Source organism: Pogoniulus pusillus, chromosome 30 (assembly GCF_015220805.1).
Source record: "Pogoniulus pusillus isolate bPogPus1 chromosome 30, bPogPus1.pri, whole genome shotgun sequence".
NCBI lineage: Eukaryota > Metazoa > Chordata > Aves > Piciformes > Lybiidae > Pogoniulus > Pogoniulus pusillus.
In genome coordinates this window covers 11,914,555-11,937,251 of record NC_087293.1, presented here as the reverse complement: position 1 = coordinate 11,937,251, position 22,697 = coordinate 11,914,555, and the positions used below count along the sequence as shown (strand labels likewise).

The 22,697-nt window shown below is 59.2% G+C and overlaps 2 protein-coding genes across 4 annotated transcripts; both read left to right on the top strand.

The window, feature by feature from the left end:
* The first annotated feature begins 447 nt into the window (after positions 1-447).
* On the top strand, positions 448-4,409 carry GLTP (glycolipid transfer protein). Its single transcript, XM_064168650.1, has 5 exons — positions 448-678; positions 1,743-1,804; positions 2,585-2,718; positions 2,999-3,149; positions 3,795-4,409. The coding sequence occupies exons 1-5, from the start codon at positions 576-578 to the stop codon at positions 3,975-3,977; spliced, it is 633 nt and encodes a 210-aa protein (XP_064024720.1). The 5' UTR covers positions 448-575; the 3' UTR covers positions 3,978-4,409.
* Positions 4,410-9,050: 4,641 nt separating this feature from the next.
* Positions 9,051-20,047, top strand: TRPV4 (transient receptor potential cation channel subfamily V member 4). Of its 3 annotated transcripts, none has more exons than XM_064168155.1 (16): positions 9,051-9,117; positions 9,295-9,736; positions 10,727-10,899; positions 11,700-11,852; positions 12,627-12,767; positions 13,574-13,872; positions 15,289-15,468; positions 16,082-16,240; positions 16,373-16,465; positions 16,665-16,738; positions 16,849-17,014; positions 17,240-17,306; positions 17,738-18,054; positions 18,176-18,303; positions 18,510-18,631; positions 19,543-20,047. In XM_064168155.1, exons 2-16 carry the CDS (start codon positions 9,372-9,374, stop codon positions 19,683-19,685), a joined length of 2,580 nt encoding a protein of 859 aa, XP_064024225.1. In that variant the 5' UTR covers positions 9,051-9,117; positions 9,295-9,371; the 3' UTR covers positions 19,686-20,047. The 3 variants fall into 3 exon arrangements, with proteins under 3 accessions (XP_064024225.1, XP_064024224.1, XP_064024227.1); XM_064168154.1 differs by having other exon boundaries at positions 19,525-20,047; XM_064168157.1 differs by lacking the exons at positions 11,700-11,852; positions 12,627-12,767 and having other exon boundaries at positions 19,525-20,047.
* The last annotated feature ends 2,650 nt before the right edge of the window (positions 20,048-22,697 follow it).

Below are 22,697 nucleotides of genomic sequence, written 5' to 3'. Positions count from 1 at the left end.
TGTTTAGTCTGGACAAAAAAGAGGCTGAGGGGAGACCTTCTGGCTCTTTATAACTCCCTGAAAGGAGGTTGCAGACAGGTGGGGCTCAGCCTCTCCTCCCTAGAATCAGGTGATACAAGGAGTGCAAATGGCCTGAAACTGTGCCAGGGGAGGCTTAGGCTGGAGGCAAAGTTTCTTTGCTGCCAGAGCGGTGAGGGGGTTGGAACAGGCTGCCCAGGGAGGTGCTGGAGTTCAAGAAACGCGCGGCCATGGCACTCGGGTCGGGGTCTGCGGCCGCGGTGCCGCTGGCCCTGCGCTGGTGCTCGCCGGTGCCAGAGGCTCTCCCGACCCGGCCCGCTCCGAGGTCCCGCCTCAGAGCCCCGCCCCCTCCCGGCGTGCGCCCGCCCCCGCGGCCCCGCTGGTCCCGCCCCCCATTGTGATTGGGCGCGCAGGGCGCTGCCATTGGTTGGGAGCGGCGTGGGCGGGGCGGGGCCGGGTGGTGCGGCGGGGCCGCTGCCGCTCTGCTTCCCGGTGCGGCTCCCGGTGCGCTTCCCGGGGCCCGAGCAGCACAGGGCCGGGCCGGGCCGGAGAGGGTCATGGCGCTGTTGCTGGAGCACGAGTTCAAGCCGCTGCCCGCTGACAAGCAGATAGAGACGCTGCCCTTCCTAGAGGCCGTGGCGCACCTGCCGCCCTTCTTCGGTAAGTCGGGGCCGGCGGGGGAGGGTAGGAGGGACCAGAGACTGGGATCGGCCCCATCGCTTAGTCTGCGGGTAGTGGGTCCTTGAGCCCCACCGGACCTGGTTTACCCTTCCTGCTGCCCATATGCCCCCCACTCCCATCCTGGGTGCTCGCTTCTGGGACTCCCCCGCTTCTGAGTTATCCCCCACCCCCGATCGGTGCTCACCCCCGGTCCCGGGGAAGCATCTTGGCGGGGCCAGCGTTGCATCACGGTCCCGTCAAACCAGCCGAGCAGCTCCGTTGGGAAATGTCCTGCCCGTCCTCATGCCCTGGCACAGCCGCCATAGCCTTGCCGACGCCTCGGCCGCTTCTTCCCGGTACGCCCCGGCTGGAGGCACGGCTCGGGGCGGGCGACTCCCGGCTGGCCTCTGGGTCCCACCCCATGTCAAGGCCGTGGGTGTGTGGTGGCACAGCTACCCTGATGCCACGATGGCCTGCGCGGTCCCTCTGTCTGCTACAATGTGGGCATTGTGTTGACAGCTCTATGGCACGACCGGGCTGGGCAGGACACGGGGCTGCCTGCCTGGGGATGAGCGGAGAGGGTCCTGTGCTCATCGTGCTGCTCCGAATCCTGCCACTGGGGCCGTATCCTTGGAGCTGGGAGTCACTGGTGGGACAGGGATGGGAGGCAGGGCTGGGGAGCCAGCAGCTGTTCGCTGCCATTCCCAACCTCACTGGCATGTGCCTGGGTGCCTTGGCTGAGGTTAAGGTGAAACCTCTCGGTTATGAGTCAAGACTTAGTGGTGTCTCACAGACTTAAGCAATCTCAGCATGGTGTGTGTTAGAAGGGACCTCTGGAGCTAATCCAGTCCAAGCTCCCTGCTTGAGCAGGAGCACCCAAAGCAGCTTGTCCAGCATCACAGTGTCCAGGTGGATTTGGAATCCCTCCATGAGATGAGACTCCACAACCTCTCTGGGCAGCCTGCTCCAGCACACACAGCAAAGAAGTTTGTCCCAAAGTTCAGGTGTCCCCTAAGTTCTTGTGTCCCCAAATGACTCATCTTCCTGCATCCCTGTTTCCACAGATTGCCTAGGGACTCCCATTGTCTACTCGCCAGTCAAAGCTGACCTGACTGGAAATATCAAGGTAGGAAGGGGTGCAGGAGGGCTCAGGGTGAGTGAACACCCCTGGGATGAAATGCTGCAGGATCAGTGACAAGAGCTGGAGGTGTTTAAAAGGCCCTTTCTTCCCTTGGGGGCTTTTGGGCTGAGAAGTGGCCTGGCTCAGTGGTGTGTGTTAATTAACAGGGCCCCCTGGCACTGCTGTTTCCCCACAGCACAGCCCTTAGCTCCAGCCTGGCTGCTCTCCAGTGCCAATCCCCCTCTTAAAGAGTGATAGAACCATAGAATTGTTTGGGTTGGAAAAGCCTTTTAAGATCACCAAGGCCAGCCACTCTCTAGCTCTGCCAAGGCTGGTGCTAAGCTGTGTCTTTCAGCACCACATCTCTGCCTTCTTAAATATCTCCAGGGATGGAGATTCAATCAGCTCCCTGGGGAACCTGTGGAAGAGTTTGAGAACCCTTTCAGTGGAGAGATTTCTTACAAAGTCCAACCTAAACCTCACCTGGTGCAACTTGATGCCATTTCCTCTTGTCCTATTGCTTGCTCCATGGGAGAAGAGACCAACTCCCACCTAACTCCAGCCTCTTTTCAGGGAGTCATAGAGAACCAGAAGGTCTCCCCTCAGCCTCCTTTTCTCCAGGCTGAACAACCTCAGTTCCTTCAGCTGCTCCTTACAAGGCTTGTGCTCCAGACTTCACCAGCTTCATTGCTCTTCTCTGGAGCCACTCCAGCACCAAAATGTCCTTCTTGGAGTGAAGGCCCCCAAAACTGAACCCAGTACTCAAGTACTTTTCTCTGCCCTCAGAAAATCCGGGCAGTTTATGACTCCAACCCCACCAAGTTCAAAACCCTGCAGAACATCCTGGAGGTGGAGAAGGAGATTCACGGTTCAGCATGGCCCAAGATTGGTGCAACACTGGCATTGATGTGGTTGAAAAGGTGACTCTTGGTGTTGAGGGACTGCTCTGGGTTGCCTCTTGGCTTGTGGGGACCCCGCTGAAAACCGGTTGCAGTCTACTGTGGAGAACGTGGGTTTGGCTGGACCCTTTGGGCTGGGTCTGGCTGGGGAAGCAAGAACATGCAGGGACAAGCATCAAGGGTCTCCTGCCGGGACTGTGGGGTTTGGAAGGATCTGGTTGCTCCATGCTCTAGGGTATCCTTGCTAGATTCTGGGAAACATCATCCTATCCCCACCCAAACATCACCATTCATGTCACAGGGGCTTGAAGTTCATGCTGGTGTTGCTGCAGAGCATCTCTGACGGCGAGCGGGATGAGGAGCATCCCAACCTCATCCGTGTGAATGCCATGAAGGCTTATGAGATTGCACTGAAGAAGTACCATGGCTGGATGCTGCAGAAGCTCTTCACGGTGAGGGTTCCCCAAGGGTCCAACCACCACTTCCAAGGTAGTTCCTGTGTGGCTCTGAGCATCCAGAGACCCTGAAATGTCATTTTTGGGGTCTCCATCCACTCAAAGCCACACAGGAACAACCCAAACCATGGTCCTGCCTGTAGAAGAACTTTGTGGTTGTGGGATCAGAGGATGTTAGGGGTTGGAAGGGACACAAAGAGTCCAACCCCCCCCTGCCACAGCAGGACCACACAGTCTAGCTCAGGTCACACAGGAATACATCCAGACAGGCCTTGATAGGCTGCAGAGAAGGAGACTCTACAGCCTCTCTGGGCAGCCTGTGCCAGTGCTCTGTGAGCCTTACAGTGAAGAAATTCCCCCTTAGGTTAAGGTGGAACCTCCTGTGCTGCAGCTTCCATCCTTTGCTCCTTGTCCTATTCCAGGGAACAGTGAGCAGAGCCTGTTCCCCCCTCCTGACCCCCAGCCCTCAGAGATTTATAAACATTTATCTCAGTCTTCTCTTCTCCAGACTAAGCAGCCCCAGGTCCCTCAGCTTCTCCTCACCAGGCAGTGCTCCAGTCCCCTCGTCATCCTCACAGCCCTCCCTTGGGCTTTCTCCAGCAGATCCCTGTCCCTCTTAAATCTCTTTCTCCTGTTTTTTAGGGCTCAGTCTACGCTCTTCCATACAAATCTGATTTGCTGAAGGCGCTGGAGAAGGGGAAGGAGGTCAAAGAGGAGGAGAGCATTGAGAAGATCCACCAGTTCCTCTCAAGGGTCACCCCCATCCTGGATGCCATTTACGAGATGTACACGAAGATGAATGCAGAGCTGAGCTACAAAGCCTAGACCATAATAGTTCCTATTTTTGCTAAGAATATGGCAATAAACTGGTGGTGGCATCGTAGGATTGCCCAACATTTTGTACTAAAGAAGCACTATAAGAGTTTTGGGTCCTGACCACCAGCTGTGGCACATGTGGCTGGTGGCACCATCCCACCTTGGCTGTACCCTGACTCTCAGACCCCACCCGATGGGCACCCAGTGAAGAGCTTCCCAAATGATGCTGGTGATGGAGGAGCTGATGACTACCCTTGGGGGACCCCAAGGTGGGACTGAACCCCCTCAGCTGGGAATCCCCCACGCTGGCTGAAGCTGAGGGACTGTCCCCAACGTGGTGTTGGTGGGAACATGTGGTGCCTTATGAACCTGCAGCCTTATGGCACCGCTGAGCCCCAGGCCGGCGCGGAGCTGACTTAATAAAAGCTGACGGTAACCTCAGCCTGGGTGGCTCTCAGGGGGCTTCTTTTCTGGGGGGGGGTGTCTGGGAACGGTGTTTTGGGGTTGTTCCTGAAGGAGATGTTTCAAGGAAGGTGTTTTGGGGCTTGTTTCTGGGTGGCTGTTTTGGGAATGGTGTTTTGGAGTTGTTCCTGGAGGAGATGCTTCAAGGAAGATGTTTTGGGGCTTGTCCATTTTGGGGGGCTGGTTTGGGAATGGTGTTTTGGAGTTGTTCCTGGAGGAGATGCTTCAAGGAAGGTGTTTAGGGGCTTGTTCATTTTGGGGGGCTGTTTTGGGAATGGTGTTTTGGGTTTATTCCTAGAGGAGATGCTTCAAGAAAGGTGTTTTGGGGCTTGTTTCTGTGTGGCTGTTTTGGGAATGGTGTTTTGGAGTTGTTCCTGGAGGAGATGTTTCAAGGAAGGTGTTTTGGGGCTTGTTTCTGGGGGGGCTGTTTTGGGAATGGTGTTTTGGGGTTATTCCTGGAGGAGATGTTTCAAGGAAGGTGTTTTGGGGCTTGTTTCTGGGTGGCTGTATTGGGAATGGTGTTTTGGAGTTGTTCCTGGAGGAGATGCTTCAAGGAAGGTGTTTAGGGGCTTGTTCATTTTGGGGGGCTGTTTTGGGAATGGTGTTTTGGGTTTATTCCTAGAGGAGATGCTTCAAGAAAGGTGTTTTGGGGCTTGTTTCTGTGTGGCTGTTTTGGGAATGGTGTTTTGGAGTTGTTCCTGGAGGAGATGTTTCAAGGAAGGTGTTTTGGGGCTTTTTCCTGTGGGGCTGTTTTGAGAATGGTGTTTTGGAGTTGTTCCTGAAGGAGATGTTTCAAGGAAGGTGTTTTGGGGCTTGTTTCTGTGTGGCTGTTTTGGGAATGGTGTTTTGGAGTTGTTCCTGAAGGAGATGCTTCAAGGAAGGTGTTTAGGGGCTTTTTACTGTGGGGCTGTTTTGGGAATGGTGTTTTGGGGTTATTCCTAGAGGAGATGTTTCAAGGAAGGTGTTTTGGGGCTTGTTTCTGGGGGGGCTGTTTTGGGAATGGTGTTTTGTGGTTGTTCCTGGAGGAGATGTTTCAAGGAAGGTGTTTCTAGGCTCATTTTGGAGCTGTTCTTGGAGGAGCTTTTCTGGGGAGAGTGTTTTGGGGTTGTTCCTGGGGGGGTGGTGCTGTTTTAGGGAAGTTTTTGGGGTTGTTCCTGGAGGAGGTGTTTCAAAGAGGGTGTTTCTGAGCTCCTTTTGGGGTCGATCTCATCAAGGGTTGAGGTGGGTTGGGGAGGATGTTTTGATGCTTGTTCCTGGGGGGGGACTGTTTTGGGGTAACTGTTTTGAGGTCGTTCCTGGGGGGGTCAATTTTGTGGAGGGTCTTCTGGGAAGACTGCTTTGGGGAAGGTGGTTTGAGGCAGCTCCTGGGGGGGTCTGTTTTGGGGAGAGTCAGGAGGGTCTGTTTTGGGGAGTGTGTTTCAGCCCTTGTTCTGGGGGGGGAAACTGCTTTGTGGAGGGAGATTTTGGGGGCCTATGTTTGGGCGAGGTCTTTGGGCTATTCCTTGCGGGGTCTAGATCAGGGAGGTTGTTCCTGGCAGTCTGTTTTGGCAGGGTAGGGGGGAGGGCACAAACCTGATTCGGGGAAGTTATTCGGAGGCCGGTGCAGGAGCGGCGGGGGCGGGCGGGGGCCGTTCCCGCAGGCGGGTCCCGGTGTCTCCCGCCCCCGGAGCTGTCCCCATGAGGGGCCGGGCTTCGCGACCGGCCCCGCGGCGACTCGACGGCGCCGGAGTCTGCGGGACCCTTCGCCAGACGTGTCCCGGTACGGGGCAGGGGGAGTGGGAACTGGGGGGTGGCGAAAAACGAGGTGCGGAAGGAACGTGGGGGTGGCCGGACCGAGACGGTGCCCCGGAGCAGGACACGGTGACCGCGACAGGACAAGGGGACCCGGACGGGATGAGACCCCCAGGGATGAGGATACAGGGACCAGGGCAGGATGCGACCCCCAGAGATAAGGATACAGGGACTAGGGTAAGATGGGACCCCAGGGATGAGGATATAGGGACCAGGGCAAGATGGGACCCCAGGGATGAGGATAGAAGAACTAGAGCAGGGTGGGACCCTCAGGGATAAGGATACGGGAACCAGGGCAGGATGGGACCCCTAGGGCTGAGGATATAGGGACCAGGGCAAGATGGGACTCTCAGGGGTAAGGATACAGGGACCAGGGAAGGATGGGACCCCCAGAAATGAAGATAGAGGGACCAGGACAGGTTGGGATCTGCAGGGAAGAGGACAGGGCTGTGGGCTGAGCTGGACCAGGCAAGATCAGAGGGGTTTTGCCCTGTCTGCCCAAGCTAGGCTTCACCACTCCAAGGGTGAGGTGGCAGGTTCGTTGCCATGGCAAGCTTTGGGGAGGGGGTTGGCAACAGCTTCGAGGTCCAGCCATTGCACCAGGCCAAGTTCAGGGCTCTCACCCATGCGAGCATGGCCAGGGGGGGCTGTTTCTTTTGGAAGGTGGTTGCTCCACTCCAGAGGAAGTTTTCCACCAGGGCTGAAGGTAACCATGGTGTGGTTCCAGTAATTCATCCATCCTTCCCCCACAACCCTCCCTGCTTTGCTTTAAGGAACAAACACTTTAATGTGGCCAACTCTGTACCTATGGGCACCCACCCAGGGCATATTGCCTCCATGATGGGCTGGAGAGGGGATTAACTGGGGATATTGGTGTGACTGGGAGGTGACTTAGGACCTTGGAGGCTGGAGGAGATCTCTAAGCTGATCAAGTCCAACTGAATGGGAAGCTGGGGAGAGGTGGGAGGCTTTGTGTCAGATCCAAGAGCTGGGGCTGTGCTGGAGGACCTTGGTGAGCTGCTCATTTGTTCCGTGGGGTGAGGGAGGCTGAAGAATAAAAAACCCAAATAACGAAGAAGCCAAATCAAATCGCACTGCCTGCCCCTTTCCTGGCAGGGACTGTGCCCAGGGGAGTGCCCGCCCAGGGGAGTGCCCGCCCGGGCTGACGGCACCGCTCACCCAGCCGCTCATTTCCAGCCTCAGCTTCCTGCCCCGGGCACTGGTGGTCAGCTCCAGCTCCCTGCCCTTTCTACTTGTCCCCAGGCTCCAGCCCATGCCATCCCAAGTTCCAGCCCTGTGAACATCTCCACACACCCGACAGGTCCCCCAAGTCGATGCCACCAACCTACAGGGAGCGGTGTCCTGTGCTGGTGGTTCCTTGGCTCTGCCCGGGGCTGTGGTGGGATGAGACTTGTCAGGGCTGGAATTCCCACTGCAGCTGCCAGGGTTAGCCCCCAAGGTGACCCCCCAGGCCACCTCGTTCTCCGTGCTCCGAGGACAAACAGCCACACAGGGGCCAGTGTTTGCTCGGGGCTGGGACGTGGGACCCGAGGGCTTTGGCAGGTGGCTGTGGAATGTCCTGTGGAGAAGGTAGTAGCAGGAAAGTCTGGAAGGGGAGGGAATGTGGTGGCTCTGGGGCTTGCCTCCTGTCACCCAGGGCTGCACCATTCCTGCTGGGTGCCACCCAGGGCTGCGTCGTCGCTGCTGGGTGCCAACCATGGCTGCACCAGCCCTGCCGGGTGCCACCCAGGGCTGCATCATTGCAGCTGGGTGCCACCTAGGGTTGTGTTGTCCCTGTTGGCTGGCGCCTAGGTCTGCACCATCCTTGTTGGGTGGCACCTGGGGCTGCACTGTCCCCACTGGTTGCCACTCAGGACTGTGCTGTCCCCACTGGCTGCCAGGTGGGGCTGAACTCTGTTGGGTGCACTATCTCTGCTGGAAGGGAAGTGGGTGCCACTCAGGGCTGCACCATCCCTGCTGGGTGCCACTCAGGGCACCAGGAAGCAGGGGACCACTGTCCAAGGTCCCCCCTCTTCTAGTGCAGGAGTTTGAGCTGTTTGCAGCCCTCCCTCCCCACGTCTGTGGGAGCATCGTGGGCCCCCACCGTGGGGTTGCCACGGGACACACCAGCTAATTAGAAGCAGGTTGTGGGGCAGAGATGCCTGCCCACCCCAGAAGTGCCCAGCCTGCCATTGTGGCTGCTGCCCAGCAGAAAATGACACGTTTCCCAGCTGCTTTTTCTGTCCCAGGACCCGCAGGGAGAGCTGAGCTCCCTGGTGGCAGGAGCTGGGCTGACCCTTCCCGCTGATGCCGGCCTTTATGGGGGGAAAATGGGGCTGGGGGACAACGCAGGGACACCGACCTGCCTCTCCGTGCCCCTGCCTGGAGGGATGTGGCAGGCAGTGCCTGCGGCATGGGGCAGAGCTTTGCTGTCCGTGGGTAGCGTGGCTCGTCCGCAGCCCCGTTTTCCTCTGAGCAACTGAAACCCATAATTTCTTGTCCTAACCACGGCTCCTGCCCTCCCCTGCTGCACCAGTTGCCCTCCCGGTGCCCACCATGCCTGTGCCAGCACCATGGGCTCCCAGACCCCACCGACCTCCCCCCAGTGCTCTGGGAGGGGTGAGACATCAGGGACCGGCTCCAGCCCCGCTGCGGTGGCAGCTCCTCGCTGCTTCTGGGCGCTTCCCGGGATGCAGGGTGTATCCCAGGAATGTTTTCCTTCCTTGGGCGGCGATCGGAGCGCACAGGGGCTGCTCTGTGCCCTGTCCTGGGCTGCACCCAGGCTGACCGCAGCAGGCAGAGGCAGCGAGGCCCTCGCCCATCACGGCTCAGCTTTGAAGCTGGCAGCACCGCAGCTGGTGGGACCTCTGCGGACCTGAGCGTTGCCCGCGGCCGGGTAGGTGGGCACCGAGGGGACTTAGAGCAAGCAGGACCAGCCAGGAGACCCTGAGCCCCGCAGCTGCTGCGGGCATCAGCGTGGGACCTGCTCCTGCGCAAGGACACAGCGTCCCGCGGGAGAGGATGGGGAGGGACGGGAATTGTTTGGGATTGACCCTGCCTTTTCCTCTGCCAGGTCTCTGGAAGGAGCTGGGGGCTGCAGCCAGGCGGGCAGGCTGCTCGTGCCCGTGCCCCCCACCCCGGGTAGGAAGCATGGCAGACACCGAAGAACCCCCCCACGATGCTGGGGATGGTCCAGGGGAGGAAGGCTCCCTCCAGAACGACTCCTTCCCGCTCTCCTCGCTGGCCAACCTGTTTGAGAGCGAGGACAGCGCGACCCCCGCCGAGGCGGCTCGGGGTGCCCCCAGCGCTGGGGACGGGAAGCAGAACCTCCGCATGAAATTCCATGGGGCGTTCCGGAAAGGTGCCCCCAAGCCCATGGAGCTTCTGGAGGCCACCATCTACGAGTCAGCCGTGGTCCCTGCGCCCAAAAAAGCCCCCATGGACTCCCTCTTTGACTATGGCACCTACAGGCACCACCCCAGTGAGAACAGACGCTGGCGCAGGAGGGTCGTGGAGTGAGTACAGCAATGCCAGTGGGCAGAGATGGGGGTGTTGGGGGCACCCTGGGTGCAGCGTGGTGGGGAAGGGGATGCCCAGCAGCTGGGGGGGACACATAAACCCCACCACTGTTCTTTGAGCGGGGTGTTTTGGGCAGGGGAGCTACTCCCAGGCGGGTCCGTTGGCAGCACCGGGCTGTGCCACGCTGCACCGTGCCATGTTGTGGGGTGGGTCTGCAGCCCCACGGTGCCGAGGGGCCAGAGCACGGGTCCCCTTCCCCCTTGCCCGTGCCATGAATGGGGCTCTGTGTGCCCAGCCGCTCCCCTGGCCGGTGAGGACGTCTGGCTCCCCACCATGAAAGGGCTTTTCAGGAGGCCTCCACCCTCCCCGCGCCAGGAAACCGGAGCTGGAGCGGGGGGGGGGGGGGCAGCCCGCGCCTGGGCACACAATATCCCTCTGTGCCGGGCACCTGGGGCGGCACCATGGCCCCCTGCCACCGTCCCCACCCACAGGTGCGAGGGGGTATTCCCGTGCCACAGCGGGAACTCGGTCCCCAGGGTGGGCAGCGATGCCCCGTGTGCCCCCAGCCCCGCAGATCCGTGCCTGGGACAGCCACCGTCTCTCCTCCTCCCATTCCCAGTGCCCGGAGCCAGCCGGTTGTCCCCAGCCTGCCCTGCTGCCACCAACTGCTCCGACCGGTCTAGCTTCACCCCTGGCACTGGAGCATGACCAAACCCGTGGTCCATCCCTGCTGGGGGCACAAGCAGGGGAGGGGCTGTGTCAAAACACTGCAGTAGCCAGCTGGCAGCTGGCAAGATGCCCAGCAGCCCCCATGGATGATACTGGGTAGTGTGATGCTGGCAGCAGTGGGAGGCTGCCCAAAACCCCACGGGTGACCCCACTGGTGCCCATGCCCTTTACTGGCAGCTGAGAAGCCTCTAGCTCGTTGCACAAGTGGGAAACTGAGGCAGCGACTGCAGTTCCCAGCAGTGGTGCTTGTCCCACAGGAAGCAGCCCCCAGGCACGAAGGGGCCAGCTCCTGACCCACCGCCTGTCCTCAAGGTCTTCAACAGACCTATCCTCTTTGACATCGTCTCCCGTGGGTCCCCAGCTGGCCTGGACGGGCTCCTCTCCTTCCTCCTGGCCCACAAGAAGCGCCTGACAGACGAGGAGTTTCGAGGTGAGCACCTGGGGCTGGCCCTGCCCTGGCACTCCTGTGGTTGTGCCATGCCACTGGTTGGTGGTGCCCATGTGCTCATGGGGATGGAGATGCCCAGCCCTGGTATAGGGGTGGGGGACAGGGGGGCTGGGATATGCAGTGGCCAGAAGGAACTGAGGATTTAGCCAAGGGGTTCACAGGACCACAGGATGTCAGGGGTTGGAGACTCCACAGCCTCTCTGGGCAGCCTGTGCCAGGGCTCTGGGACCCTTACAGGAAAGAAATTCCCTCTTGTGTTGAGCTGGAACCTCCTGTGCTGCAGCTTCCATCCACTGCTGCTTGTCCTATCCCAGGGAGCAGTGAGCAGAGCCTGTCCCCCCCTCCTGACCCCCAGCCCTCAGACAGTTATAAACATTGATTAAATCCCCTCTCAGTCTTCTCTTCTCCAGACTAAGCAGCCCCAGGTCCCTCAGCCTCTCCTCATCAGGCAGTGCTCCAATCCCCTCATCATCCTCGTAGCTCTCTGCTGGACTTTCTCCAGCAGATCCCTGTCCCTCTTCAACTGGGGAGCTCAAAACTGAAGGCAGTACTCAAGATGAGGTCTCACCAGGGCAGAGTAGAGGGGAAGGAGAACCTCCCTTGATCTGCTGGACACACTCTTCTCAATACACCCCAAGATCCCATTGGCCCTCTTGGCTACAAGGGCACACTGCTGTCCCATAGTTAACTTGTTCTGAGGTGCAGAACTGGGCACCGCTTCAAGGCCCTGGTTGGGGGGGAGGTTGCCCTAATGCCCATCTTGGCATCCTCCACCCTCCCAGAGCCCTCCACAGGGAAGACCTGCCTGCCCAAGGCACTGCTCAACTTGAGTGGGGGCAAGAATGACACCATCCCCCTGCTCCTGGACATCGCCGAGAAGACAGGCAACATGCGGGAGTTCATCAACTCGCCCTTCAGGGATGTCTACTACCGAGGTGGGGGGCACAGGACCACCTCCAGCCCTGCCTGGGGGCGAGGGACCTTGGGAGACTGGGGACATGTGCAGTGGAGACCCTGCAGAAGATGGAGTCTGCTGGAGAAGTTGGGAATCAGAGTAGAAAGGATGTTGGAATGGATGGAGGATCCTAGGGAGATTAGGAATAGGAGCAGCGAGGCCTATGGAATGGGTGGAGGATGCTGGGGAGGTTGGGAAGAGGAGCAGTGGGGACCATGGAATGGATGGAGGATGCTGGGGAGGTTGGGAAGAAGAGCAGTGGGGACCATGGAATGGATGGAGGATGCTGGGGAGGTTGGGAAGAGGAGCAGTGGGGACCATGGAATGTATGGAGGATGCTGGGGAGGTTGGGAAGAGGAGCAGTGGGGACCATGGAATGGATGGAGGATGCTGGGGAGGTTGGGAAGAGGAGCAGTGGGGACCATGGAATGGATGGAGGATGCTGGGGAGGTTGGGAAGAGGAGCAGTGGGGACCATGGAATGGATGGAGGATGCTGGGGAGGTTGGGAAGAGGAGCAGTGGGGACCATGGAATGGATGGAGGATGCTGGGGAGGATGGGAAGAGGAGCAGTGGGGACCTTGGAGAGGAGAGAGTACCCTAAAAAGACTTGAGGACCAGAGCAGCAAGGACACTGGAGAGCTGGGGTCCTTTGGGAGGTTTTGGGGACTGGAGCAGCAGGTACCCTGGGAAGTCTGTGGACCTGGGTGGGTGGTTATGGGGTGAGGAGGGGGCTGACAGGTGCCACTGGCACAGGTCAGACAGCCCTGCACATCGCCATCGAGCGCCGCTGCAAGCACTACGTGGAGCTGCTGGTGGAGAAGGGAGCAGATGTCCATGCCCAGGCCCGTGGGCGCTTCTTCCAACCCAAGGATGAAGGTGGCTACTTCTACTTTGGTGAGTGGAGAGCAAGCCAGTGGGTCACCCCTTGGGGATGTCTCAGCAGCTGAGCAAGAGTGATGGACCTCAGCTGGCTGATGGTTCAATAAGGCAAAGTACAACACCCTGCACCTGGGTCAGGGTAATCCCTGGTGGCAGTCCAGGCTGGGGGATGATGAGGTTGAGAGCAGCCCTGCAGAAAAGGACTTGGTGGTGCTGCTGGGTGAGAAGTTGGGCATGAGCCATCAATGAGCAATTGCAGCCCAGAAGGCCAATGGCATCCTGGGCTGCATCAAAAGAAGAATGACCAGAGACAGAGAGAGGTGATTCTGGCACTCTGCTCTGCTGAGTGCTGTGTCCAGATTTGGGGTCCCCAACACAAGAAGGACTTGGACCTGTTGGAGTGGGTCCAGAGGAGAACACAAAGATGATCAGAGTGCTGGAGCACCTTTCCTTCAAGGACAGGCTGGGAGAATTGGGGCTGTTCAGGTTGGAGAAGAGAAGGCTCCAGGGAGACCTTAGAGCTGCATTTCCATATCTGAAGGAGACCTGAAGGCTGGGGAGGGACTGTAGGGGTAGGACGAGGAGCAATGGTTTGAATCTTGAGCAAGGTTGGCCACAACCCTGCTTCATCGAGCTCTGCACAATGAAGGTGATGAAATACCGGCCCAGGTTGCCGGGAGTTGTGGCTGAAGCCCCATCCCCGGAGACATTCAAGGTCAAACTCAGAGGCGACCCCGAGCGACCTGCCCTGGCCGCAGGGCGGGGATGGCCGAGGGTAGCTGCGAGGGCTGAGCGCGGCGCTGTGCCGTCCGTCCCCGCAGGGGAGCTGCCGCTCTCGCTGGCCGCCTGCACCAACCAGCCGCACATCGTGCACTACCTGACGGAGAACGGCCACAAGCAGGCGGACCTGCGGCGCCAGGACTCCCGCGGCAACACCGTGCTGCACGCCCTGGTGGCCATCGCCGACAACACCCGGGAGAACACCAAGTTCGTCACCAAGATGTACGACCTGCTCCTCGTCAAGTGCGCCAAGCTCTTCCCCGACACCAACCTGGAGGCGCTGCTCAACAACGATGGCCTCTCCCCGCTCATGATGGCTGCCAAGACCGGCAAGATCGGGGTGAGCTGAGCCCGCTCCGAGCTGCGAGCCGCTGCCCGCCTCGGCTCTCGGCTGAGACCTGCCGCGCTCAGTGCGTGTCACAGCAGCTCACAGCTGCGGAGCTTGGAAGAGACCTTTGAGATCGCTGAGCTCAACTTTGCTGTCTGCAGCTCCCTGAAGGGAGGCTGTAGCCAGGTGGGGTTGGGCTCTGCTGCCAGGAAAGCAGCAGCAGAACAGGGGGACACAGTCTCAAGTTGTGCCAGGGGAGGTCTAGGCTGGATGTGAGGAGGAAGTTGTTGGCAGAGAGAGTGATTGGCATTGGAATGGGCTGCCCAGGGAGGTGGTGGAGTGGCTGTGCCTGGAGGTGTTCAAGCCAAGACTGGCTGGGGCACTTAGTGCCATGGTCTGGTTGATTGGCCAGGGCTGGGTGCTAGGTTGGGCTGGCTGAACTTGGAGGTGTCTTCCAACCTGCTTGGTTCTATGATTCTAAGCTGCTGCCACTAACCCACATCCCTCAGCACCGCAGCCACCTCCAGGGATGGTGACTCCACCACCTCCCTGGGCAGCCTGGGCCAGTGCCTGAGAACCCTTCCTATGAAGAAATTCTTCCTCATATCCAGCATGAACCTCCTCTGGCATAACTTGAAGCTGTCCCTGCTGTGCTGGCTTCTCTCTGCAGATGATGCTGGAAACCTGGATGTGCAGCCTCTTAACCTGGCTAATTACACCCATCCCACCCCCCATTGCATTCTGTCCTTTCCCTAACTAACCACAGGCCCTCATCACATCTCATCTTCTCCTCTGGCTTGCTCTTATCCTCTGGTGGTGTGGCCAGAGGGTCATCAAGGGTGCCAAAGCTACAGCCTTTCTGGGAGGCTGTGGATGGTGTTCTGCACCCTCAGCTCTGCTGGGTGGGAGGGTATCAGGGTGGGATGGAAGGAGAACAGCACATCTGGGGTGAGATAGGTGCCTGGTGTGGGGTGGAGAAAGAGGTGTTAGCGTGGGATAGGGGGACAGAGTGTCTGGGGTGGGGTAGGAGAACAGAGAGTCTGGGGTGAGGCAGTGGAACAGAGAGTCTGGGGTGGGACGGGGGAACAGAGAGTCTGGGGTGGGATAGGAGAACTGGATGTCTGGGGTGGGATGGGGAAACAGAGAGTCTGGGATAACATAGGCGACCTGGGTGTCTGGGGTGGGATAGGAGAACTGGGTGTCTGGGGTGGGATGGGGAAACAGAGAGTCTGGGATGGCATAGGCGACCTGGGTGTCTGGGGTGGGATAGGGGAACAGAGAGTCTGGGGTGGGATAGGAGGACTGGGTGTCTAGGGAGAAGTGAGAGAACGATGCCTGGGGAGGGTGGAAGGAGAGCAGGGTGTCTCAAGCAGGCAGGGGCCAGGCGTGGGTCTGCCCGTGGGCCAGCAGTCCTCCCCCCTCTGGCAGATCTTCCAGCACATCATCCGCCGGGAGATCGTGGATGAGGACACCCGGCACCTCTCGCGCAAGTTCAAGGACTGGGCGTACGGCCCCGTCTACTCCTCCCTCTATGACCTCTCCTCGCTGGACACCTGCGGGGAGGAGGTGTCCGTGCTGGAGATCCTTGTCTACAACAGCAAAATTGAGGTGTGCAAGGGCTGAGGGGAGAGAGAGATCACAGGAGCACAGGCTGTTAGGGGCTGGAAGGAACCCAAAGAGGTCATCGAGTCCACCCCCCCTGCCAGAGCAGGACCATACCATCTAGCTCAGGGCACACAGGAACACATCCAGACAGGCCTGGAAAGGCTCCAGAGAAGGAGACTCCACAGCCTCTCTGGGGAGCCTGTGCCAGTGCTCTGGAATCCTTACAGGAAAGAAGTTCCCCCTCGTGTTGAGATGGAACCTGACGTGCAGCAGTTTCCATCCTTTGCTCCTTGTCCTATCCCAGGGAGCAGTGAGCAGAGCCTGTCCCCCTCTCCTGACCCCTAGCCCTCAGATAGTTATAAACATTGATTAAATCCCCTCTCAGTCTTCTCCAGACTAAGCAGCTGCAGGTCCCTCAACCTCTCCTCACCAGGCAGTGCTCCAATCCCCTCATCATCCTCGTAGCCCTCCGCTGGACTCTCTCCAGCAGATCCCTGTCCCTCTTCAACTGGGGAGCCCAAAACTGAAGGCAGTACTGAAGATGAGGTCTCAGCAGGGCATGAGATGAAGGGGTGCTGGAGCTGGGTCCCTACTGACAGTGCCTGTGTCCCACCAGAACCGCCATGAGATGCTGGCTGTGGAGCCCATCAACGAGCTGCTGCGTGACAAGTGGCGCAAGTTCGGGGCTGTCTCCTTCTACATCAGTGTCATCTCCTACCTCAGCGCCATGATCATCTTCACCCTGGTTGCCTACTACCGCCCCATGGAAGGCCCTGTGAGTCCTGCAGCAGTGTGGCACAACCCCATGGGTCACCTGGTGGTGGGAGTGGGGGTGGGTGGGTGCTGTATCTCTACCCCAAGCAGCCCTGGGATGATGGAGCTGCTCAGCTCTGTTCTTTCTCTGCAGCCGCCCTACCCATACACCACCACCGTTGACTACTTGCGCCTGGCCGGGGAGATCATCACCCTTCTGACTGGCATCCTCTTCTTCTTCACAAACGTCAGTGCACTGAGGCAGGGGGCATCCTCCTGTGGCATGGACAAGCCCTCGTGGTCTCCACGCAAGGAGTGACTCGAGGGCAACAGCCTTGTGGTCCAAGGCATCAGCTCCCAGTACAGTGCCCACCCTGGACACTAGGACCCTGCCAAGTAGGGTCTTGCTCCCCTGACCCCTTCCAATCTCATTCTCTTTCCCCCAGATCAAAGATCTCTTAATGAAGAAGTGCCCAGGTGTGAACTCCTTCTTCATAGATGGTTCCTTCCAGCTGCTCTAGTACGTGGGGAATCCCCAGGACCTCCTTGAGCCACAGCACCCCTGGGCTTACAAGGGGCAGTAGCTGGCGGTGGCTGTTGGTGCAGGATCTGACCCTGGTTCTCCCTCAGCTTCATCTACTCAGTGCTGGTGATCGTCAGTGCGGGGCTGTACCTGGGTGGCATCGAGGCGTACCTGGCTGTCATGGTCTTCGCGCTGGTCCTGGGCTGGATGAATGCACTCTACTTCACTCGGGGCCTCAAGCTGACAGGGACCTACAGCATCATGATCCAGAAGGTCTGATGGCACCAAGGGTCTTCTGCTTCCCCAGCAGACCCACTCCTCTTATGCACGTGTAGCCCAACAGGAGCTTCCTCCGTGCTTTCTTCAGGGTTTCTTGTGGCTCACCAATGCCTTGGCTCCAGCCCAGCTGTCCCTGTGGCATGCCTTGGAAGTGGTGCCCTGCCACGTGGCTTGGCACCATGATCCAGCACAACTTGTCTCCTTCTTCATCATTTGCAGATCCTCTTCAAGGACCTTTTCCGCTTCCTCCTGGTCTACTTGCTCTTCATGATTGGTTATGCCTCAGGTAGGTGCCTGGCCAGTCTGAAGGGGCTCGGGGCAAGCACATGACAAGGGAGGTCTAGGCTGGATGTTGGGAGGAAGTTCTTCACAGAGAGAGTGATTTCCCATTGGAATGGGCTGCCCAGGGAGGTGGTGGAGTCATTGTCCCTGGAGATGTTCAAGAAAAGCCTGGATGAGGCACTTGGTGCCATATTTTAGTTGACTGGATAGGGCTGGGGGATAGGTTGGACTGGATGATCTTGGAGGTCTCTTCCAACCTGGTTGATTCTATGATTCTATGATTCTATGGCTCTGGAGCTCCTGCTTCATCCTACCCACCTGTGGGCTCAGCCTCTGCCTCCTCCTGTGATGGGGAAGAGCTTGGCCCACATGAAGCCACATGGAACCCTTTCCACTGCCCCCGTGGACTTGCCATCCCTGTCCCTTCTCCCCTAGCTCTGGTGTCCCTCCTCAACCCATGTCCCAGCAGTGAGTCCTGCAGCAAGGAACAGTCCAACTGCACGGTGCCCACCTACCCATCCTGCCGGGACAGCCAGACCTTCAGCACCTTCCTGCTCGACCTCTTCAAGCTCACCATCGGCATGGGTGACCTGGAGATGCTGGAGAGCGCCAAGTACCCTGCTGTCTTCATCATCCTCCTGGTCACCTACATCATCCTCACCTTCGTGCTCCTCCTCAACATGCTCATCGCCCTCATGGGTGAGACTGTGGGCCAGGTCTCCAAGGAGAGCAAGCACATCTGGAAGCTGCAGGTACCACCCCAGGAGCCACACTTGGGGCACGCCAAGCTCCATCCAAGCAGCGCCGCCTGGGTGAGGGTCCCCCAGGCTTCCATCCCCAAGCAGCTGAGGGGGTCTCTGGTGTTGCCAACAGTGGGCTACCACCATCCTGGACATTGAGCGCTCCTTCCCTGTGTTCCTGCGCAAAGCCTTCCGCTCGGGGGAGATGGTGACCGTGGGCAAGGGCACCGATGGCACCCCCGACCGGCGCTGGTGCTTCAGGTAAAGGAACACGCCTGGAGAGCCCTGGGCTGCTGGGCACCGGCAGCAGCTGAGCCTCTCCCACTGCAGCAAGCAGCATTTTGGGGCCCCAACGCCATGAGTTCATTTGCTGGGTGGTTTGTACTGACCTGGAGCTGGGAGCAGGGATATGCAAGAGCTGCCAGCTTGGCTCCATGCAGCCCCTCTGGGTATGATCTTCCCCACAGGGTGGATGAGGTGAACTGGTCCCACTGGAACCAGAACCTGGGGATCATCAGTGAGGATCCGGGCAAGAGTGACACGTACCAGTACTATGGCTTCTCCCACACCATGGGCCGGCTGCGGAGAGGTGAGCATGGTGCCGTGGGCTGGGGTCTGCAGGGAGGTGAGCGTGGTGCTGTGGGCTGGGGTCTGCAGGGAGGTGAGCATGGTGTCATAGGCTGGGGTCTGCAGGGAGGTGAGCATGGTGCCATGGGCTGGGATCTGCAGGGAGTTGAGCGTGGTGCCATGGGCTAGGGTCTGCAGGGAGGTGAGCATGGTGCTGTGGGATGGGGTCTGCAGGGAGGTGAGCATGGTGCCATGGGCTGGGATCTGCAGGGTATTGAGCATGGTGTCATGGGCTAAGAGCATCCCTGGGGTCTGCAGGGAGGTGAGCATGGTGCCATGGGCTGGGGTCTGCAGGGAGTTGAGCATGGTGCTGTGGGCTGGGGTCTGCAGGGAAGTGAGCATGGTGCCATGGGCTGGGGTCTGCAGGGAGTTGGGCATGGTGCTGTGGGCTGGGGTCTGTAGGGAAGTGAGCATGGTGCCATGGGCTGGGGTCTGCAGGGAAGTGAGCATGGTGCCATGGGCTGGGGTCTGCAGGGAGTTGGGCATGGTGCTGTGGGCTGGGGTCTGTAGGGAAGTGAGCATGGTGCTGTGGGCTGGGAGCATCCCTGGGGTCTGCAGGGAGTTGAGCATGGTGCTGTGGGCTGGGAGCATCCCTGGGGTCTGCAGGGAGTTGAGCATGGTGCTGTGGGCTGGGAGCATCCCTGGGGTCTGCAGGGAGGTGAGCATGGTGCTGTGGGCTGGGAGCATCCCTGGGGTCTGCAGGGAGTTGAGCATGGTGCTGTGGGCTGGGAGCATCCCTTGAGATGCTGCTTGGAGCTTCTTGATGAAGCTCGGGAGCAGATCTTTTTGGTGGTGTGGAGCTGATAGGCAGGGGATGAGCAGCCTCAGGCTCCTGGCTCTGACAAACTCCTGCAGATGCCACCATCTCCACAGATCGCTGGTCGACGGTGGTGCCACGCGTGGTAGAGCTCAACAAGAGCTGCCAGCCAGAAGAGGTGGTGGTGCCACTGGGGACCATGGGGACAGCAGAGACACGGGAGCGGCGGTATGGCCAGCCCCCCAGCTCCCCACTCTAGCATGGTGGCACTGGGAACTGATGGACTCTGCCCAGGCTCCTGGCACAGCCCTGGCACAGCTGGTAGAATCATGGACTGGGCTGGATGGTGCTTGTTTGCTCCTCAGGGATTTGTGCAGCTCCATCCCTCTGGCACCCAGTGGGTGCCCAGCCTGGACTGAGGGTCCTGGCCTTGCCTGGGTGGTGCTGGACATCTTCAGCTCACCAGGAGAGCTCCAGTGCCAACGCTTCACTGTGTCATGGCTAGGAACCTCTGGCATATGGGCAGTGAGCATGGCCTCTCTGCCCACTGAGGCCAAAGGTTTGTGCCACACGATTTTGCACAAGGTTTATACAACTATTTATTGAGAAATAAAGATTGATTTGCCAACACCTCCTCCTGGCACCAAGTGGTTCCAGCTGGGAGAATGGCAGCACTGCCAGCAGGTTGCCAAGAGGGAAGCAGCACCCCGTGCTGTGCCATGCCATGGTGGGTGATCACCCAGCACCCTGAGCTCACACGCTGCAGACAGACCCTCCCGTGCCACCCAGTGCTCAGTCTGGGGGAGGATTCCATGGCACATGGGGCAGAGACTGGCAGGCCTGCTGTCAGTGGGGGTCATGGGCATCCGGCGTTGCTATCTTGGTCTTTGCAGCTCTGCCCAGGAGATGAAGACCCCAGCCCTGGCAGCCCCACACTCCCCCAGTGGTTCATGTGGGGGTCATGGGCATCTGACGCTGCCATCCTGATCTTTGCAGCTCTGCCCAGGAGGTGGAGACCCCAGCCCTGGCAGCGCCACACTCCCCCGGTGGCTCATGTGGGGGTCATGGGCATCTGACGCTGCCATCCTGATCTTTGCAGCTGTGCCCAGGAGGTGGAGACCCCAGCCCTGGCAGCCCCACACTCCCCCGGTGGTGCGTGGCTGTGGTGTGTGGCTGTAGTGATGGTGTGGTGCACGGTGGTGGCGCACGGCCGTGATGCGTGGGCACGGTGCACGACGCCGGTGCCTAGCCCGTGCCCCACGCCCGGCGCTGCTCGGCTCCGTACCAGCGCTGTCCACTGGAGGGCGCCAGACACCGCGCGATGCGGGGCCAGCAGCGGCAGCGCCGGGAGAGCCGGGACCGGGCCGGGCTCCTGCCCCGCGCCCTGCCGGAGGGCTGGAGGGGAATTGAACCGGGGCCGTGCGGGGGGTCTGCAGCCAGGCTTGGCCCCCTCCTCAGGGTCCTTTGTCCATTGCACTCTCAGTGGGATAGGCAGCAGGACGGGTGGCGCTGCCTTGTTGAGATGCTCCCTAACTTGTTCCAACCCATCCTTTCACCCCGACCCGTCCTTTCTCACCCCACCCCATCCCCTGTACCACCCCCAACTCAGGCAATCCTCATCCCATTCCATCCCCAACTCATTCCCAGTCTATCCCAATCCACCCCATCCTTTCCTACTCCATCCTATCTCTATCCCTGTCCCTGAGCCCATCCCATCCCCATCCAAGTTCCATCCCATCCCATTAACCAGGATATTCTTTCTCTGCTCATCTCCCTTTCCAGTCACCTCCTACGAGGTATTTTCCTTACACAGATGGATGTTGTGTAAGCCTGAAGGACCAATTTGGGTGGGCACTGATGGTGCCAATGACCTTGGCCAGGACCCTGGAGGCAGCCTGGCTTCCTAAGCAAATGACACAGCAGCAAAGAGGATGCTTCATCTTCAGACTTGATTACCCACCGTTGGCATTAACTGCAGTGTCTCTGCTCAGCTCAGGTGAGGGTTCCAGCTCTGTCTCCTCTGGTGCTTGGAGCATTTCCCGAGAGTGAGGAGTGAGTAAGTTCCATTATCACTACTCAAGAGAAGCTGAGGATCCATAACCAAGTGAGGAGCTGAGCCTGCTCCTCATTCCCACCAGAAAATGTGAGGAACTGCAGCACCACTGAACAACCCTTTGGGTTGGAAAAGACCTTGAAGATCATCCTGCCCAGCTGTTAACCCAGCACTGCCAGGGCACCACTGAACCAGGGCCCTCAGCACCACATCTGCACTGCTTTGAAACCCCTCCAGGGATGGGCACTCCACCACTGCCCTGGGCAGCCTGGGCCAGGCCTTCACTACGCTCAAGGGGACTATGCTCATGTCCAACCTGAACCTCCTCTGATGCAAAGTGAGGAAGATGATAAATTGCTGTCACCTGGATGGTGGCTGGTCCCAGCTAGGCAGCCCTGGCAGGTTTGGTGCTGGAGATGGGCTCTATCTTGCTCTGACTCTGCATTTGGGGTGGCCTGGGGAGCCCTGGCAGAGGGTTTGGTGCTGGAGATGAGCTCTGCTTTGCCCTGACTGTGCATTTGGGGTGACCTAAGGAGCCCTGGCAGAGGGTTTGGTGCTGGAGATGGGCTCTGTCTTACTCTGACTATGCATTTGGGGTGGCCTGGGGAGCCCTGGCAGAGGGTTTTGTGCTGGAGATGAGCTCTGCTTTGCCCTGACTGTGCATTTGGGGTGACCTGAGGAGCCTTGGCAGAGGGTTTGGTGCTGGAGATGGGCTCTATCTTGCTCTGACTCTGCATTTGGGGTGGCCTGGGGAGCCCTGGCAGAGGGTTTGGTGCTGGAGATGAGCTCTGCTTTGCCCTGACTATGCATCTAGGGTGGCCTGGGCAGCCCTGGCAGAGGGTTTGGTGCTGGAGATGAGCTCTGCTTTGCCCTGACTGTGCATTTGGGGTGGCCTGGGCAGCCCTGGCAGAGGGTTTGGTGCTGGAGATGGGCTCTGTCTTGCTCTGACTATGCATTTGGGGTGGCCTGAGGAGCCCTAGCAGAGGGTTTAGTGCTGGAGACAGGCACTGCTCTGATTGGGCTCTTGAGGTGGCTCAGAAAGGCCTGGCACAGTGTTTGGTGCTGGAGATGGGCTCTGCACTGTGGCTGCCCCTGGCTCCAGCACCAGGGATAACTGGGGCTGGGGGGGAGGAAACCCATATTTTCCCCTTTTTGTGCAGCTTTTTAATGAGGGAGTGTTAAAGGGGTTGGGATGCAGGAAGGGTGGACATCAGTACC

What these genes read in the sequence shown, in the direction of transcription:
- TRPV4 (XM_064168154.1), top strand. Translation starts at nt 9,372, where the DNA reads ATGGCAGACACCGAAGAACCCCCCCACGATGCTGGGGATGGTCCAGGG. An exon ending in CAGGGATGTCTACTACCGAG is followed by an intron (nt 11,853 to 12,626) that starts GTGGGGGGCACA and finishes CCACTGGCACAG; the next exon opens with GTCAGACAGCCCTGCACATC. An exon ending in GACCGGCGCTGGTGCTTCAG is followed by an intron (nt 18,304 to 18,509) that starts GTAAAGGAACAC and finishes TCTTCCCCACAG; the next exon opens with GGTGGATGAGGTGAACTGGT.
- GLTP (XM_064168650.1), top strand. Translation starts at nt 576, where the DNA reads ATGGCGCTGTTGCTGGAGCACGAGTTCAAGCCGCTGCCCGCTGACAAG. An exon ending in ACCTGACTGGAAATATCAAG is followed by an intron (nt 1,805 to 2,584) that starts GTAGGAAGGGGT and finishes CTCTGCCCTCAG; the next exon opens with AAAATCCGGGCAGTTTATGA. An exon ending in GCATTGATGTGGTTGAAAAG is followed by an intron (nt 2,719 to 2,998) that starts GTGACTCTTGGT and finishes TTCATGTCACAG; the next exon opens with GGGCTTGAAGTTCATGCTGG.